At 49.2% G+C, this 17,454-nt stretch overlaps 1 protein-coding gene across 1 annotated transcript in view; it reads left to right on the plus strand.

The window, feature by feature from the left end:
- The first annotated feature begins 968 nt into the window (after nt 1–968).
- The window catches only part of SMAD6 (SMAD family member 6), a 48,270-nt gene continuing 31,784 nt past the window's right edge, over nt 969–17,454 (plus strand). Inside the window, exons 1-3 of the mRNA XM_088139212.1 lie at nt 969–1,970; nt 9,920–9,976; nt 14,052–14,129. Coding sequence (XP_087995338.1) covers nt 1,205–1,970; nt 9,920–9,976; nt 14,052–14,129 — 901 coding nt within the window. The 5' untranslated portion in view covers nt 969–1,204. The remainder of the gene's footprint in view (nt 1,971–9,919; nt 9,977–14,051; nt 14,130–17,454) is intronic.

Raw genomic sequence — 17,454 nt, forward strand, 5'->3', positions numbered from 1 at the left:
CCTCCGGCCCCCGCCCCTCCCCTCCCCTCCCCTCCCCCGGTGCCCCTCCAGCCCTGCCCGCAGCACTCGGGGCGGGGGCGACGCCCAGCGCTCCGAGGAAGCCTGGCTCCGTTGGCCGCGCGACCTCCGCTCGGCAGAAGCCGCCTCGCTGCCGCCCCTCGGGCCGAGGGGCCAGGCGGGCTCTGCCCCGCGGCGGGCGGGCGGCGGGGCGCCAGGAGGCGACTGGAGGCGTTTTCCTTTAAGAGTGAAGAAACTCGAGCCCTTGTTTGCGCAACCCTCCCGCGCCGCCAAAGTGTCTAGACTGGCACATGATGGGAGGGAGCCAATGACTCCGGCGCTCGCCGAGGGGGCCCCGTGCGCTCCGCTCGGGAGAACACAAAAGCGAGCGCGAGCGCGAGGGCGGACGGCCAGGCAGCGCCAGGGCCCGCGCGGCGCGCTCGTCCAGGGAAGCCCCGCGGCCCCGACCCGGACCCGGACCCGGACCCGGACCCGGCAGGCGGAAGGGCTCCCCCCGGAACGCTCCGCCGCGCGTGGACGGCGCTGACCGCGCGCCGCTCCGCCCGGCTCGCCCGCGGCTCAGCCTCCTGCTCGGGACGGGGATCGCCGCGGCCGGCCGGGCGATGCCGGGCTCCGCCGGCCCGCGTCCAAGCCCGGGGGGCGGCCGGCGCCTCCCTCGCCCAGTCCGGGCAACTTTGTAAGCGGTCCGGCCGAGGAAGAGCGCGACGTCGAGGGAGCTTGGCCGGAGCGCGGACGCCGCTTGGGGTTAGCAGCCCTCCCCCGACTCGGTGCCCCGGGAAGGCGCCGCCGCGGCCTCGGTCTCGGTCTCGGTCTCGGACTCCGCCGCCGCGGCCGCCGGGGCTTCATGTAGAGAGAGCCGAGGGGGCGCGCAGCGACTCCGGCTGGCGGGCGCTTGCGCCGCCCCTCCCGCGCCGCCGGCCCCGCGGGGCTCCGCTCTATGCCGTTGCGCCGCTTCCTCATGCGGCAGCGCGGCTGCCGTCCCTCGGCGATTGGCTGGGCCGGCCGTGCGAGCCCTTGCACCGGGCGCCGTCGCCGCCGTCGCGGCGGCGGCAGCAGCAGCAGCAGCAGTAGCAACAGCGGCGGCGGCGGCAGCGGCGCTTGCCGGCTCGCCTTCATGCGGCGCTCGTCCGGGAGGGTCTGACCCGGAGCCAGCCACGGCCAGCGGCTCCGCGCCCGGGCGAAGCGTATGTTCAGGTCCAAACGGGCAGGGCTTGTGCGGCGACTTTGGAGAAGCCGGGTCCTCCCCGACGGAGGAGGAGGAGGAGGAGGAGGAGGAGGAACGGGAGGAGATGCTGGGAGCAGCGGCCTCGGGCAGAGCGAGGAGCCTGGAGGGAGTGAGGGGAGGCGCCCGCTGAGCGGCGGAGGCGCCGTCGAGGAGCCGGGCGCTCTGGAGAGGTGGATGGCGCGCGGAGACGGCGACCTTCTGGAGGAGGGAGCGGCGGCGGCGGCGGCGGCGGTGGCGGCGCAGGAGAGCGAGGGCGGCGGCTGCGGCCAGGAGGAGGACGGCCGGTGGGCGCAGGAGGGCGACGGCAAGACCGTGACCTGCTGCCTCTTCACGGAGCGGGGCTTGGACGGCGCGTCCTGCGGGCCCCGGGAGGCGCCCGCCCGCGAGGGGCGCTCCCGGCTGTCGCTGCTGGAGCAGGAGCTGAAGGCCGTCACCTACTCGCTCCTGAAGCGCCTCAAGGAGCGCTCCCTCGACAGCCTGCTGGAGGCCGTCGAGTCCCGCGGAGGGATGCCCAGCGGCTGCGTCCTCGTCTCCCGCGCCGAGCTGGAGGTGCGGCTCGGCGGCCAGGCGGCCCCGCCGCAGCTGCTCCTGGGCAAGCTCTTCCGCTGGCCGGACCTTCAGTGCCCGGCGGAGCTGAAGCCGCTGTGCGAGTGCCGGAGCTACGGCCTCCCCGACGGGCCCACCGTGTGCTGCAATCCCTACCACTTCAGCAGGCTGTGCGGGCCAGGTAAGACCGGAGGCCCAACCGCGCGAGGCCGGTGGGGCGGGAGGGGGCCGGGGACAGCCTTCTCCAGCCCGGCGCCCCGGCTGGGCTGCAGGCGCTGGTGGGCCCGTGAGCGTGAAGCTGCGGTGCAGCCTGTCCGGACGAAGCAGGGCTTGTGAGGAGCGGCGAGCTCTGCTTTCCTACTCTGGGACAACGGAAGGGTGTTGTGCTGCGAGTGCCCTGGCTGGGGAAGGCTGAACTAGGCAGATTTTGCCTGATGTTAGGGAGAAACCGTGTTTCTGTGTGTGCCAGCCCTTCTAGGTTGGAACCAAAAAACCCACAACAGACATTTGAGGAAACCCAGGTTGGGGCAGTGAAGCCTCTGGATGTGGAAATGCAGATGTGCCTGTTGGGGCTCTCCTTGGGTCATGATCCTCCCCGCAGCCTCCAAATGACTCCAGATGCCATTTAAAATCCATCCCTTCGGCTCTCAGCGCTAAAGCCGCTGGGGGGAACCTTGCGCAGGGAGGGGAAGAGGCGGCCGTTTCCATCACCTCCTCTTGCACCCTGAACAAGGGGAAGAGAGCCCTCTGTAATCCCGCCCCCTTGGCTCTAGCCCCACCCACCCTGGGAATGCAGACCCCAACAGGTCTGGACAGGAGAAGGATTCTGCAGCCCTGCCTTGAGGGGCTTGCAAGTGCAGGGGGGGGGGGTGCCAGCAGGTGGTTCCCATCTCAGGAGAAGAGGTGCCATCTCTCCTTACCTGTTTGTTTGAGCGGTGCTGGTGCTCATCCCAAGCCCTTGCTGTGGAGATGGCACGTGGCCTGGTAAGGATTGGATTGTGTTCTGAAACTCTGCAGAGTGCCTCTTGAGGTCCTTGCATGTCTTAATAGCCCAAAAGCATTTGCAGAATGCTGTTCTGATGATTCCTACAGAAGCCTTGAGCTTGGTACTTTTCTTTGGGCGGTTGACAACTTCCTCTGCTTCCTTCAGCTGGAAATGTTAGCTTAAACTTACTTTGCCCACCCTGTGAATATTAGAAGTTGTGGTTTTTGGCAAGCAGCAGGCAAGGATAGCCGTCGTGGAAGAGAATTGCTCCTGCAAAGACTCCGAGATGCCCCAAGCAAGGAGTGACCTTCCACTTTTCCAGCATCTGAAATTCCCTTAAAACAGGATCTTCAGAGGCAAAGGGTATTTGCCCCGTGCCTTCAGGAAACATTTGCCGTACCAGCCCTCCTGGGATGTCACCATCTAGTCCTTGGCTTGGTTGTACACTGAAGACTTTCTCATAGATGGAGATTCTTCACTTGAGAACTGGACCATTTAGTAGTGCCTTGGGTGTGTGAATTGCATGGCAGGTAGAATCTTGCACGCTTCCCTCCAGAGAGAGAACTTTTCCTTTGTAAACACTAGCCAGGCTGGAAGCACTCAACAACATAGCGTTCAGACAGTGTCCTGGTTCTACCTGTTGCACGATACCATGGTTTCTTTTAACCAAGGTTGGTTGAATAATGATGTTTTATATGTTTCTCTATTCTTTTTTTAACTTCTGTGTTGGATTGTTGTTTTTAACTGTTGCAAGCCACCTAGAGTCACCTAAGTGAGATGGGCAGCCATACAAATCAAATCAATCAGTCAGTAAAATAAGACAGAGTTCACCCATTGAACTAAGCCTGAAAAAGGCATAATCTAGGAAGCCGCGTTATGGCTTGATCCTAAAATGAAGCAGTGATTGGATATGTGGGAAATCCCGTATCTAGAGAACTTTAAAATCCCACTTCCCAATCCTGCATTGCTTTCTCAGGGCTTTCAACAGCCGAGTCACCCATTCTTGTGAAATCAAGAACGAACATGTATAATCCAAGCTAGTCCTTAGTCATGACACTACTTGTGGCAACTGTTTCATCTTATTCATTCACTCAGTTTATGTCCTGCCTTTTTCTGAAAACTCGAGGGGAGGTGAATGGGGTCTTCCCTAATTTTACTTCCCCTACAACAGTCCTGTGAGGTGGATTAAGGGGAAGGGTATGACTGGCTCCAGGTCACGCACCTGAGCTTCCATGTCTGAGGCTGGTCCTAAGTCCTAGGCCATTTCCACGCTAGCAACTGACAGCATCTTCAGAGCTTCACCCAGCCATTGTTGGTGATATCAAGCCTGTCCACAATGATGGTTGGATGACTCTACAGCAGTGTTTTTCAACCTTGGCCACTTTAAGATGTGTGGACTTCAATTCCCAGAATTCCCCAGCTGGCCAAGGTTGAGAAACTATGCTCTAGAAGATGCTGTAAAATCACTAGTACAGAAATGACCTTCTTCCAGTATTTGAACTCTGTCTGTACTTTACTGCTAAGACTTGGCTATGCATGGATGCATTCTTTAGGATGAGAATCAAGGAATCAATTTGTGTCCTGTTAAGGAAATCGCCCCCCGCATCTGGCTTGTTCGTCCTGGGACTGACAACCTGAAGAACATAAAGGCCCTAAAATGTCTGCATCTCTTGAAGTTGCCACCCAAGTGTAATTTTAACGTGACGGGAGAAAATTGCTATCACAAGGAATAGTTGTATCCAGCCTTGCTGAGTTTTTGGAAGGCATCTTTCATCCCCCGCATGAAGTCACACACCTCAAGACTATACATTCCCCATATGGCATGGACTTTGTATTTCATCCCCTCTTGGTTTTATGTTTCCCTTGAAACGGAGTCAGTCTTCATCCTTTAAGAGCCCTTTAAGAATCTAGTGGGTGGCTAAACGTTGTGGCATCACTGCAGCTACTTTTACACACCACAGTTAACTCTTGATCAGCCTTTGAGGAATGACCAGATAAAGCTTGTCATTGATTTAGAGCATTCTTTGCTTTGCAACCTGTGGCTGCTGGCCCCATTGCTTGAAGTTGAAGCCTGAATGTTGGCAGTATAGAAAGGAAGGAAGGAAGGAAGGAAGGAAGGAAGGAAGGAAGGAAGGAAGGAAGGAAGGAAGGAAGGAAGGAAGGAAGGAAGGAAGGATCAAATGAATGAATGTGGCATTATTGGTACCATCCAGAAAGTCCTAGAGTCCAGCAATACCTTTCTGTTCCTCTTCGTTTGGAATAGATTATAGCTTAAAGCAGGTTTCTGAACCTTGTTCAGAACCTGAATTCTGGGAGTTGAAATCCACGTGTCTTAAAATAGCCAAGGTTGAGAAACATGGGCTTAAAGTAAGAAACACACTCGGGTGCTATTTATACATGCCACTGTTATCTCACATGCTCTTTTCTTATATACACTTACCTGCACACGCATGTTTCTATAAATGAGAATAACTCTCTCCATTTCTCCGTGTTCAAAAGCATGTTTGTGTTGGGCAGCATTTTGGGTGAAGCCTGTCATGTGGCGCGTCTGGCACATGTATGCATATATGAATCAGGCCTGACTCTTAAGCTAAGGGTGTAAACTTGTGGGGAGGGGTGTGACAGGGCACATGTCCCCCCAGGCTGAATCTCCATTCTGAGCTGTGCAGCTAAGCTGACGGGTGTCAACGGAGACATTATTCCCATGCCGTGTCACCCAGTTTTCTCTGTACGGTTCTTAAAATGACCGGTGCTCCATTTCTGCTGTTTGGTGTTTCCAGCTCGAAGGAAGAGGGCTTTGAAAGCTCCCCCTTCCCCGGGATTCAGCAAGTCTGGGCCCAGATCCTTGTCGCTGGTCAGAGGCTCCATCAGAAGCCCATATACCCAATTAATCTTTTATTACTTAAATACTATCTGTTAGGGTTTCATACTGTCTTTTAGTCCTGAAGACACAATGCTCCTTTGCCACACAAGGAGTGGTTAACAAGACTGGTCCTTCTCTGTCCAGTTACCATAAAGCAGTGTTGTCCAAACTTGGCCACTTTAAGATGAATGGACTTCAACTCCCAGAATTCCCCAGCCAGCATGGCTGGCTGGGGAATTCTGGGAGTTGAAGTCCACTCATCTTAAAGTGGCCAAGTTTGGACAACACTGCCATAAAGGCCTGGTGTGCACAGAAAGAGAAGGGGTGGTAAGTTGGCGTTTCAGTTTCATCTCATTGCAGATTGATGTCTTGCCATGCTCAACGTAGAAGGCTGCTTGTCAACAGAGAAAGGCTTCCGGAGTGGGCTTCTCTCTGACATATTAGCTGTGTCTGTGCAAAGAGCGTTTGGGATGGACATTTCATCCTGTAAATTTTTGGTCTTAAGTATGGCAGAAGCGGATTTGCTTTCTCCTTTGCTGTTTCTGGCTATTAAAACAAATCCTGTCAGCGTGTTTGGATGACTATTTGGAGCTTGCAAATGTTGCCTGAGCCCACGACCCCTCCCCAAAATGATTAAATGGGGAATATGTAGCTCTGTTCTAGCTCTCACCAAATAGGGAAGTCGCTTTTCTCTCCATCCCATCTTTCTGTTCTGGATTCTGCTTCTGCTGCAAACCTTTTGCCAAGAACCTTGACGCTGCATTGTTTTGTACAGGACCTGGCACACGCAATTTATACTAAAAGAAGTATTAATGGGAATTCCTGATGGGAATTCCATTCAGCCCCAGTCTGGCTGCAGACAAGGCTTCGCATGAGGATCAACAACTTGTGGCCTTCCAGATGTTGCCGAACCACAATTCCTAGGATCCCTCATCACTGGTCCAGCTGGTCTGGCTCCTGTGTCTTTGACTCAGCAACGTTTGGGTGGCCACCCCCACCTCCCTCCTTTTGCACAATCCGCAGGCTTTGAAACTGGTGAAACCTTGTGGCTGAAGTGTGATGAAGGAATCTCTCCTATGAACTTTGCTGGGCCAGCTCTTCAGCCTCACCCTGTAGGGTCTACACTGCAGGGTTTTTACGAGGAGTCTAATAGGATCGTGCATTCAATGAGCTTTGAAAGTTCCACTGAAATGCAGAGTATTGTTTAGGTAAAATCTAGAAGCCTGAGTGAGGGTTGTGTTTAATGAAAGCTGGAGTTGCTTGGGCCAACTTTGTGTGTCCTGTGAAGGATGGTATGTGCCCACTTGCGCTTGGAAGAAGCCGTGGTCCCCTTCCTCGCAGTCTTTTCCAAATTCCTGAGGGAAAGGAATTGGAAACCTGCAGCCATGGCAGTTAACTTTTATGTCAGGAAGTGGGATTAAAAGGAAGAAAGCAACAGTTTCCCTGGGAGAGGATGAGGGGGCACTTACAGTTTTGTGGGAATGGGATCTGTTAGATTCCAGGCTGGAGGAGACCCCTAACGAAGGCCTGGAATCCAGAGAGATCCCCACTCCTAGTTATGTGCAGTTAGATTCTTCCTTGGTCCAGAAGAGAAAGTCCTGTTTGCTTTGCCTGCTCAGCTGACCGTAAGGGGCAAGTAAAGCAAGGGTGTGTGTGTGTGTGTGTGTGTACGTGTGTACAGCAGAGAAGCCAGCAAAACTTCCAAAAGGTGCTTCCCCATTTTGGGTCACCCTTGGAGCAGATCTGCCCGCCTCCCCACGAGGCAGACCAGCATCCCCTTGACGCTGGATGGAGGAATAGCTGTTGCTCACTGGAGCAGCGCTAAGTCTCTCGGAGGGGGAGGCAGACCCCAGTTTGCCATCTTCCCTCGCGGGGAGCCCTTAACGTGGATTTGTATTTGGGGGGGCAGGCCGTATTTAAGAGAGAATCCCAGAAGGGCTTGAGTTTGGAAGAACTTTTTAAAACTTTGGAGAATCGACTCCCCCCTCCCCTGCCTTCAGTTCCAGGAATCCCCTCCCTGTAAGATTGCCATCTCCGATTGTCGTGGCATTTACTGCCCCCCCCCCACTTTTCTTTAAAAAGCAGAGGCCTCGTTGCGGTAATTGTATCCAGAAAATTACTATCGTTTTGATTATAACAAAGGAGACACGACTTTTAAAAAAGCCTTTTGGAGGTACAGAAAATCACTGGTTTCTTAAGGCAAAAGAAGATGGGAATTACAGAGAAATACACGTATACCAATCCCTCTCTTTTGGCCTGGCATTATCCCCTTTCAATTGCGATCATTTTCAAGTTGTGCTTAAGGAGCTTTCCCCCTTCTTTCTGAAGGAGTCCCCCCCCCCCCCCCCACCAACTATTTAGGTGAAGAAGTGGTGATAATATGCAGTTTGCATTTGCCTGGCGCCAGCTTGACTGGCCCCTGGTATCTGACTGCCTGTCTTAAAGCTGCAGTGCCTCCTTTTCCAAAACTGGATCTTTATGGCAAGTGAGGTTTTTCTCCTTTTATAAACACGTTTCTGAAACTTGCAAAACCTGTACAGGAGGAGAAGAACCAGCTATCTGAGCCTGAATGTCTTGGTTTTCATGAGTTTTTCCCTTCCCCAGTAATATAATTCAATTAGATCTGGAACCGAGTAAGAGTCCAGGAAAATTTTCTTGGATGCAAGTTGTAATACTCTCAAACTCGTAAGCCTGTTTGTGAGAGGGCAGGGGGCTGCTTACATGGCCCCCTCCTGATTCTTTTCTGTGTCCTTTTAACGGGGGGGGGGCTCAAAGACCCTAAAGCTTTCCTTCATTTTTTTGTTTTCTAACACCAATTTTTCTTGTTACGCTCTGAATTCAGCCTTTTGTATCTTTCCTATTGGGAGTTGATAGAATTCTTTCTCTTGACTATTACTGGAACACCAGATACCGTGGTCCTTGTAATAGATGCACAGAAACTCGAGAGGAAAGTTCTGGCTGTCTTTAGCGTTGCTGGACATGTCCGGAGGAAGTGTTGCTTTGCCAAAAAAGTGACAGGGTTGTTAGGAATGTTTCTGCTTCAGAGTTAAACCAGTTTTGTTTGGTAGTCAGTTGTGACTATTTGGGTTCCCTACCAAGCTCTGGGTTCACACAATGCAGTAATGCATGGTTTGCTGAATTAGCTAGATTGCAAAGATTCTTAAAACACCTGAACCATCAGTCAAACACGTTGGTTGGATTTGCACAACACACTGATCCTCTAGCCCAGTACGTTTTAGGTTGTGTGTGGTGCAAAGCCAGCCCTTGAATGTGTAGCCCTTTGAATTAGCTTAAGGCTCTTGGAACCGTAGGCCACAATTACAGGTCTCTTTGGGGCTCTTGAAAGGAGGGAAAATGGCACTAACCAAACCACGGTGCAGTTTGTTTGGCCTGGATTTTGTGCATTGCCCAAACTAAGACTCTGTATCTGATGAACCATGGCTTGGTATAGCATTTACTGGTTGAAAACAATGTCAGTATTAAAACGCTCTGCATTCTGTGAACCCAGACTTGCACTGCTGGGGAACATTGTCTTGTGAGGAAGCTACTTTGAAATCAACAAACGCCTTCATAGGTCTGTAGTTTTCCAGGCATGTTGGTGAGAAAGTTCTAAATTCAGGGACTGCCTTTTCAGCTGACAAGGGGAACACTAACTACAGGGTAGTTCATATTCCTTGTGAGGACCGGACCCGCAGTTGGCCAACCAAAATCTTGTTGCGTTTGATGGGATTATTCTAAAATAAATGAACTTGAAGATTGTAACTGGTAGATTCTTTAAGGTGTACCTGATGGTTGGATTCACACAACACGCTAAGCCTCTGTAACAGATTTGTCCTATGCATTGCACAAGGGACAAGTAAAGCACTTATTTGTGCCACACCATCTTATGGTTGAACATGATGGTCTGGTTGACATGACATGCTAAGACAATGTTAGGGTTCCTAGAAAGACTGACCCGTGGACCACCCTCCCTCAATGTAGTCAAGTCTAAAGTGTTGGGTCAACCAAACATGTATACCTTGATAGAGGGTTAGTTGTGGCCCGTGGGAAGTCTTCCAGTCATGAAACTTGCATTCATCTAAGACCTGCAGCTTGATTTCCAGCTCCTTGGCAAAGGAACTTGTCTGTGGCTTTCTGTCAACTCTAGTACCTTTTCCAAGTCATACATGTGAGCTTCTAATCAATATTCTACCCTTTGTTCAAAGTAAAAGTGACTTCATTGGGGTGGTAACCAACTTTTTGAAAACTTGGATGATGTTCATTTGCCTCTTCTTTTTTTCAGAATCACCACCCCCTCCTTATTCCCGGCTGTCTCCAAAGGATGAGCAAAAGCCATTGGGTAAGTGTGTTCTCCACCCAGACTTTCCTACTGCAGCTTACTAAGCAGAAGTAAGAGTGGTCCACATGTAATGTTCACAACTGGAAGACCTGTATTTTGGCAACTTTTGACTCTTCTCCAGAAGAAAGATGACTGCCTTTGGCTTTTCTCTCTCTGTGTGTACCTTAAGATGATGCAAAACTTAGACATGAAAGGCACGTACAGGGTTGTGCTGGATCTTGCAGAATGCCACATAGGATATAGTCAGACTATCCTGCGTCCAACTCAGTGTTACACACACATTGCGAAGTCAGTAGGAAGACTCTGGTCAAGGTCTGGTCCAGGGATCAGGGCACAAAGTCCTGGCAGAGATTGAATTATCCAGACCATCATAGCAAAAGCTGGTTTCAAGAGGCAAGCAGGCCTGCTCAGTTTATTGGAGATCTTGTTTCAGCATTAGAATAAGTTCAAGCAACATATCTTTCACCAGAAGCTCAAGACCAGCTGGGGTTGCTTAGACAATTCAGGAGGAATAGCATACTTCAGAGTAGGCCATTCTTCTCAGGGCACTCCTCCCAACAGTCTAGCACTCCTGTCTTTCCTGCTGCTGCTGCTGCTCTCATGGACTAGGCATCTCTCGTCCTTACTTTGGGCTCCGAGTCCAAGATTTCGGAGAAGCCGATTCTGAGAAGACCCTGGTTCCTCACAATTGCTGTCACCAGATTCCTCTCCTGCTGCTTCTCGAAGGAAGACTTCTCAAGGGCACCACACACATTTGCTTGCAGTGCCACTGGCAGTCTTACACAAGTGAGCTGTAACCAGATGCTATCAGAGCAGACGTTTTAGTGCCACCCAAATCTCTCACGCTCCTTTAAAAAACAGAATATGTTGCCAGTAAAGAGTTTCAGAGCAGGCTTAGAATGTGCCGGTCACCCTGGCTCCATGTTTCCACAAAGTTCAGGGGTAAACTGGAGAAGGCAGGTTAGTTTACTGTTCCAGGCACAACATGCTAAACCATGGCTTGGTTAACTATGGCTTACTGAATAAACCACAGTTGGCTGAGTTCACACAACACAAAAATTAGAGGGGTGTGTATGTGTGTGTGTTTCCTAAGCCTTTAAATAGTGTGTCTGGGGCCACCCTCCAAAGATTAATGGCAGGAACCAGGAGAGTGTAAACTGTAATGACACTGAAATGACGACATGCATCTCGGTGGCCGATGTAGAATTGTAGAATACGAATATTGTCATGAACATTTCATGATTTCCCGTCATGGCAACTGTGACAGTGCGATTAAACTCCATCTGGCTTTTATGCGCATCACACATGACACACATAAAAACCAGACAAAGCTTCAGCTGCACTGTTATGGCTGCTCTCTTGACTTTTTGACCACATCCAGTGGACACCTCCCCCTTAGGATGCAGGAGAGGGTGAAAGACAGACAGATCTCAACTCTCAATAATACTGCATCTGTTAAGGGAAAAAACGCAGGAAGGGTTTCATTGGAGAAATGGCGGCAACCTTATTTTAAACGCTGCCCTGTGAGAGGAATTCCATTTCTCTCCCCGCGACTCTTCTGTTTTGTTTTCTTAAGCATCAAAGAAAATGTGGTCGAAGAAGCGAGGCATAAAAATGTGACCTACTTAAAAACTGGCATGCCGCAAAGGGAGTAGCCTTCCAAAATATATATTGTCATTTAAGCATTTAAACCTAGGCATCAACAGAAAACTTGCCTGCCTCTGCCATCGGCTCTTTGCGTGGAAGGCTCTGCAGGTGGATGGGAATTTAGCTGGATTAAAGCAAAATTATGCAGATGGAGCGAAGCCAGAACCTGAGAGTTCTGAAGTTCGTTGTCCTCCCCCAAGAAGGAAGGGTTAGGCCCATGAGAACTAGGGAAATTCTTACCGGTTTCCCGGAGTTTTGGCTCGGTTGACTGAAGGGTTCTTGTGCAAAACTTTCAGAAGGAATTGAACGTGTGGAAGCTGCATCAGGATTTCCAGCTCCCATCCCTCCTCAAGAGACTTCTGATCAGTGTAAAATAGAAGCAGTTGTTGGGTGGATTATTAGTCAAGTGGCAATCAGATATTTACCTGTTGAATTTCTGCCAGGGGTGGTACAGAAAAACCTTCCTTCCTTCCTTCCTCCCTCCCCCCCACTCTCTCTCTCTCACACACACACACACACACACACACACACACACCCCTATCGGGGTAGCTTTGAGGACCTGCTGTTCACTATCTTTTGGATCACATCCATTTCATCTAGATGACACCTGCAGAATGTCAGACCCATCAAACCAAATTTCCTGTACGCCCATAAATCCTCCAAGTCAGGAAGTGTTTCAAAGATCCATCATGTGTGAATAATGGGTTACAGTCAGTTTGTTGGGTCCCAAGTTGTACTGAACCTCATTCAGAAGTGGTCTAGGTAAGGACTAGTGGACAATGTTGTAGCCCCTGGCAGTCCTCCAAGGTCCCATGGACACAAGGTCCCATGAGCACAGTACTGGTCTAATACAAAGTGGTTTATCAGAAAAATGTGTCTCTTCCTGACTGCGTTTCATTGTCCAGTTTCTGTGGAGGATTTTTTGTCAAAAAAAAAAATCAAGAAGCAAATATCTGGACACCCTGGTTCTTTTTGATACTGGTTGTACTTGGTAGACAGGGAACTCGGAGTTCATGTATTGGAACTTTGCTTTTTAAACAAGCAGGATTGAAAAGAAAAGGGAAATCAACAAATAATAAATTGATTTTGAGCAGGCTTTTAGAGCATATTTTTAATTAAAGTGGTGTAAGTGAAGGAGAGAGAGAGCGACCAACAAAAGACTTTTAACTTGTTAAAACAAAGTTTTCTTGGTCTCTGCAGGGGAGGAAGGAAGGAAACAAGAATAAACAGCTTCAAGAATTTTAATAGTGATAATTAAGTATAGTAACAATGAATTGTTTGGAGGCTTAGTGTAACCTTACCCATGGAGCTCCAAGTTCCTACTTGTTCGATCCATTCAACCTTGGTTATTTTTGAGGCCCAAGTCCTGCCAGTGTTTTGAGCACTGGAAAAAGAGAAAGAGAGCTATTGCTTTTCATTCATATCAGCCGTTGGTATCTCTGGTTAGGTTAGGAGAAGAACCTTGATGAATTGCAAATGCACATCTCAGCAGACAAGGTGGACGGATGGTTCCACCTGGCAGAAGGCCGTTTTCTTTGGTGATAAGTTCCAAGAGTTTCTTTGCAGGGCAATTCCTTAGACATAGCAATATTACCCCTTTTCCTCTTATTGGTGTCTTAAGAGCATACCCAGAGTTACTGTTTTGTTCTTGCTAGGAAAGAAGTAATCCTGTCTCTGATTGGGAAGGGCTGGAATAGGTCCTCTTAAGATGCCTCTGGAAAGATAGTTGCTAGTCTTAGTGGTCACACCTTCCACACACATTCTCACTCCTTCCCCTTCGCTGATTGCCTCTGAGCAAATGGCTGGGCTCTAAGCATCTCTAAGAAGAGGCAGGGACGTTGCGTAATCAGGATGAGGGCTAGATTTCTTCTATTCTCATCAAGAGGGCTACTTAAAAGTCAGACAGGCAACAGGGCGGGAGCAGAAAAAGCAGCCGTTGTCTCTAGGTTCACATATGGTTTAAACCACAGCTAGTTTCAACCATTCTTTGTTAAAACAAGGCAGAGTTGTTGTCCTTACACATTGGGCTCTCATAAACCATGGTTTAAAATGATGCTTAAGGTTCATACTAAGTCAAAACCACTTTTCACAGCGTAAACTAAGCTGTGCAGTACTTTGGATTTGACTCCAAAAAGATGTTTGTGAGCTGAAACATAGACCCTGTCCGCAACTTTTTAAAGCAGCTGTGTCTTTCCCCAGAGCGTGAAGCTTCTGCTTCCAACGGTTTCCTGTGATCCCAGGAAATAATGTGGCTGCTTTAAGGAATAGTAGAAAAGCACTGCACGGGTGCTCCCTCCCATTCGTTTGAAAGCACCTTTGGGGAATTGCATCTGAAGCATCGCATAGCCCTAGTGGGAATGCTTCTTGGGATGATAAAGTTATAAGCCGTTTAAGAAATAACATGTGCTTTTTCTCCTCTACTACTTAGATCTTTCAGATTCCACATTGTCCTACACTGAAACGGAGGCTACGAATTCACCCAACATCATCCCTGGAGACTTTTCAGGTAGGCAGATGTGTTAATGTGTGGGATACAGTGTCGCTTCTAGCAAGACTTTCTGAAGAAAAATAACCTTGGTGTCCTAAGAAAGCAACAGAAGTGGTCCCACTGTTAAATAGTGAACTTGCATTGATAGGAGTTAAAAGACACATCTTCACAAGGAGAAGCTAGTTAATGTTCTTCCCCCCTTGCAAGATCTCTTAGTATGGGCTTGACACCGTGGCTAACTTGCCGATCCCTTTTAAAGGGTCCCATGTTTATATTACCTTTATTACTAAAATGTGCAAAGTAATGCGTTTTAACAATACAGTGAAAGAACAAAGTACATTTTAACAAACTCCCCCAGTTCCAGAAATCTGCATTTGTCAAACTCGTTAAGAACTAACAAGGAAAGAAAAGAAACAGATTCAATATTGGTATTTGAATACGGGTATTGAAAACTACTGATAGTTTTGATTTTTCTTTATCTTCCGTAGCCAGTGTGTGTTCTCCAACTGACGGCAAACGCCTTTCGTGTAAATATTTCCATTTATCTGAATATTCATTTCTCCAAAAATAGGCTGAATGCTCATATTTAAAAGTAAGATTAACCTAGTTCTCCTTGTAACATGAAGCTTGATGCTTGAGAAGTGTCTCTGAAATATTAATAATTGGTTTACTTTTTGCAGGAAAGAACAACCAGGGCCCAAAAACCATGTATCACTTAAATTGTTAATTCGTTTTTTTACTGGATGTAGCATATGACTGCCTTGAAATATATGCCAATACATGTGTGTGCACCTCACATGTATATGTATAGACATACACGTTGCCTCTGCGGCTTAAATGGTGTTTCTACCCCATTTAGCAGTCACGGTCTTCCTGTTTTGCAGGACTCCCATTTGCTCAGGAACTTTGATAACCTTATTGTCATCCTCCTCTTGTTGTTGTTGTTTGTGAAACTGCTAGTCCAGGGAAAAAAGAATTTACCTGATCGATAGTAAGTCCTTTTTTGAAAATGTGCTTTGCATGTTTGAGCTTGGTTTAGGTTTAGAGTTGACTAAGGCGTACACAGTTCCTTAGTTTGTTGCCTAATAATGTGGTTCTTGGTGATTTGGATTTAGAGTCCTGTATGGAGGAAGAAAGGTAACTGTTGAGGAAGCCCAAGAGAAGTTTAGAAACCTGTGTGGCTAGCAGTGATGGTGGGGTGGCCAGAGCAGAGAAGACATTGGTGAGAAGGTGGACCTGATGGAAAGCTCCATTAGCTGATTGGTCACTGGCTGCCCTGTAGGGCAAGTCCGGCCCATTGATCACAGACTGTCTCACAGCTGTTGCAGCTGCTGATGCTGGAACTGAACTTCAGAATGTGCAACTTTTGTCAGGGCTCAAGCACAGGAGCAGGAAAAATGCAGTATTCCATTGGAGTGTATTTGAGTAATTGGCAGATACTTATATGTGGGTGAAATTTAATCTATCAACCCTGGAACTTTCCCTACGTATTGCAGTTGCTCCTAGGAGCTGTTGGAGCAAACGAACTCCTAAGAATGTGTGACATATTCTAAACATGGTGGAAAGTTAGAATCCAAAGATGGAGCTGGTCCAGATCCTACCACTCCCACGGTTCTCCTGCGCCAAGTGATCAGGAAACTGTAAAGCCCGAACGCTGCTTGTGTTTTCTTTTCTCAAGATGGATCTTGTGCCAACTCAGAGAGGAAAGGTTGAGAAAGCTTCCAGAAATTTGATTCCAGCGTGTAGGAATGTGAGATATTTTTTGGGCCTCAGTTTCCAGGAAGGAACATGTGCTTTCGTGGTAGAACTCGGCCCATCTTGGCTTCTGACTCAGCTGTGAAGCTCAAGTAAATACAGTTTCTGACCACTGACCTAGAGGAATACATGTCACTTTTATGATCAGATTTTTGAACGGTTGGCTCTGAAACATTTTGTGTGACCCGGTATCAATTCCCTCTCTTTAACTGAGCTGCAGATGAGTGCACAGGAGCCCTTGGCTTCCAAGGCAAAAGGTGAGAGGTTCTTACCTTTGCATAACTGTCAGGAGAAAAAAAGTGGGTTTAAACTTTTCTACTGGAACAAAATAACGATCACTTTGTAACCAAAATGGTAGTGTAATTGGATATTCCCATCTCCTACTGTGGAATTTCAAGTGGCTCAGCTCTTCATAAGAGCCTAATGTCGGTTATTTATCTTTCCCCAGTGGGCAGGGTTACATATATAGGATAAGAGACTCGCTGCAGTTTAACCCTTAACTCGCCGTACTAAAGCAACATCTGTGCTGTTCTGATCGTAGAGCGGTTTCCAGGATCAGCCTTCCCCAATCTGGGAGGCACCAGATGTGCCTTGCCTAAATTTGCAACCAGAAATTGGTGGAAGTGTATTCCCAGTTCCTTGGGTGGCTGCCAGTCAGGGAAACCTATATTGCACAAAGGTGGTTGAGGTTGATCCCAGGCATGCTCCGCTGGATGGGTCTGATAAAGACCTTGGGTCCTAAATAGGGGTGGGACTTTGCTCTCCTTTCTGGATGGGAGGGCAATCTGGCTGCAACATGTTACGCTCGCCCACCCACCCTGATTGCCATGGTTGATCTGATCTGGCTGGCCAGACAGCTGTCATCTTCTGGTCTCCATGGGCGTCCTTCTAGAAGTTGGTGGAAGAGAACGACTATCTTGGGTAGGAGGAGTGTGCTGGTCTTCAGTCAAGGGTATATGATAGTTGGGCTCCCTGCTAGGGAGAGGCTCTCCTTGCTAGCTTGGAAGGATGACCAGAGGGACGTATCGCAACTACTAACGTATCAGTGATCCCTGACAGCTTCCATTTCGTCTTAGGATGCTACCGCCTCTAGCCCTGTTCTTCCCTGCTCCCTGCTCATTGGTTTGACTCCCACCATCTATCTCCTATCACTTACCTATCTCCTCCCTGGCTCAGCTACCTGTTTGCCTCCAGATGAGCCATGCCTTTAAGTGCCGGCGCTAATGGGTTTTCATACGAATAGAGTTGCGCAGCGTGTAGCATCGACTTTATTGTTGGTTCAGCCATTTGGAGAACGGGGATGGAATTTGAACGGGGTTGATAAATGGGCTGCGCAAAGTGTCCTGTTAAGTCACTCCAGCATCCCCAAAGTTGGGCTTGCCACGCCTCTTGGCAGCTCTGAACAATAGCGGGTAGCGTCCCTTGGGGTAGGTGGAATTAGGTCGGGGTAAGTCAAATTGGCATCTCTGAGAAGGCCGGAGCTGGCATGCCAATGGTTATAAATTATCTGCAAAGGACCAGCTCAGAAAGCCAATGCAGATGTGGAAGAAATGCCCTCTTCCTTCCTCGAAGCGAGAATGAGAGAAGG

The sequence above is a fragment of the Python bivittatus genome, unplaced genomic scaffold, assembly GCF_059951505.1.
Source record: "Python bivittatus isolate LINGU-HERP-01145 unplaced genomic scaffold, Pbiv_v1 ctg000210_np1212, whole genome shotgun sequence".
NCBI lineage: Eukaryota > Metazoa > Chordata > Lepidosauria > Squamata > Pythonidae > Python > Python bivittatus.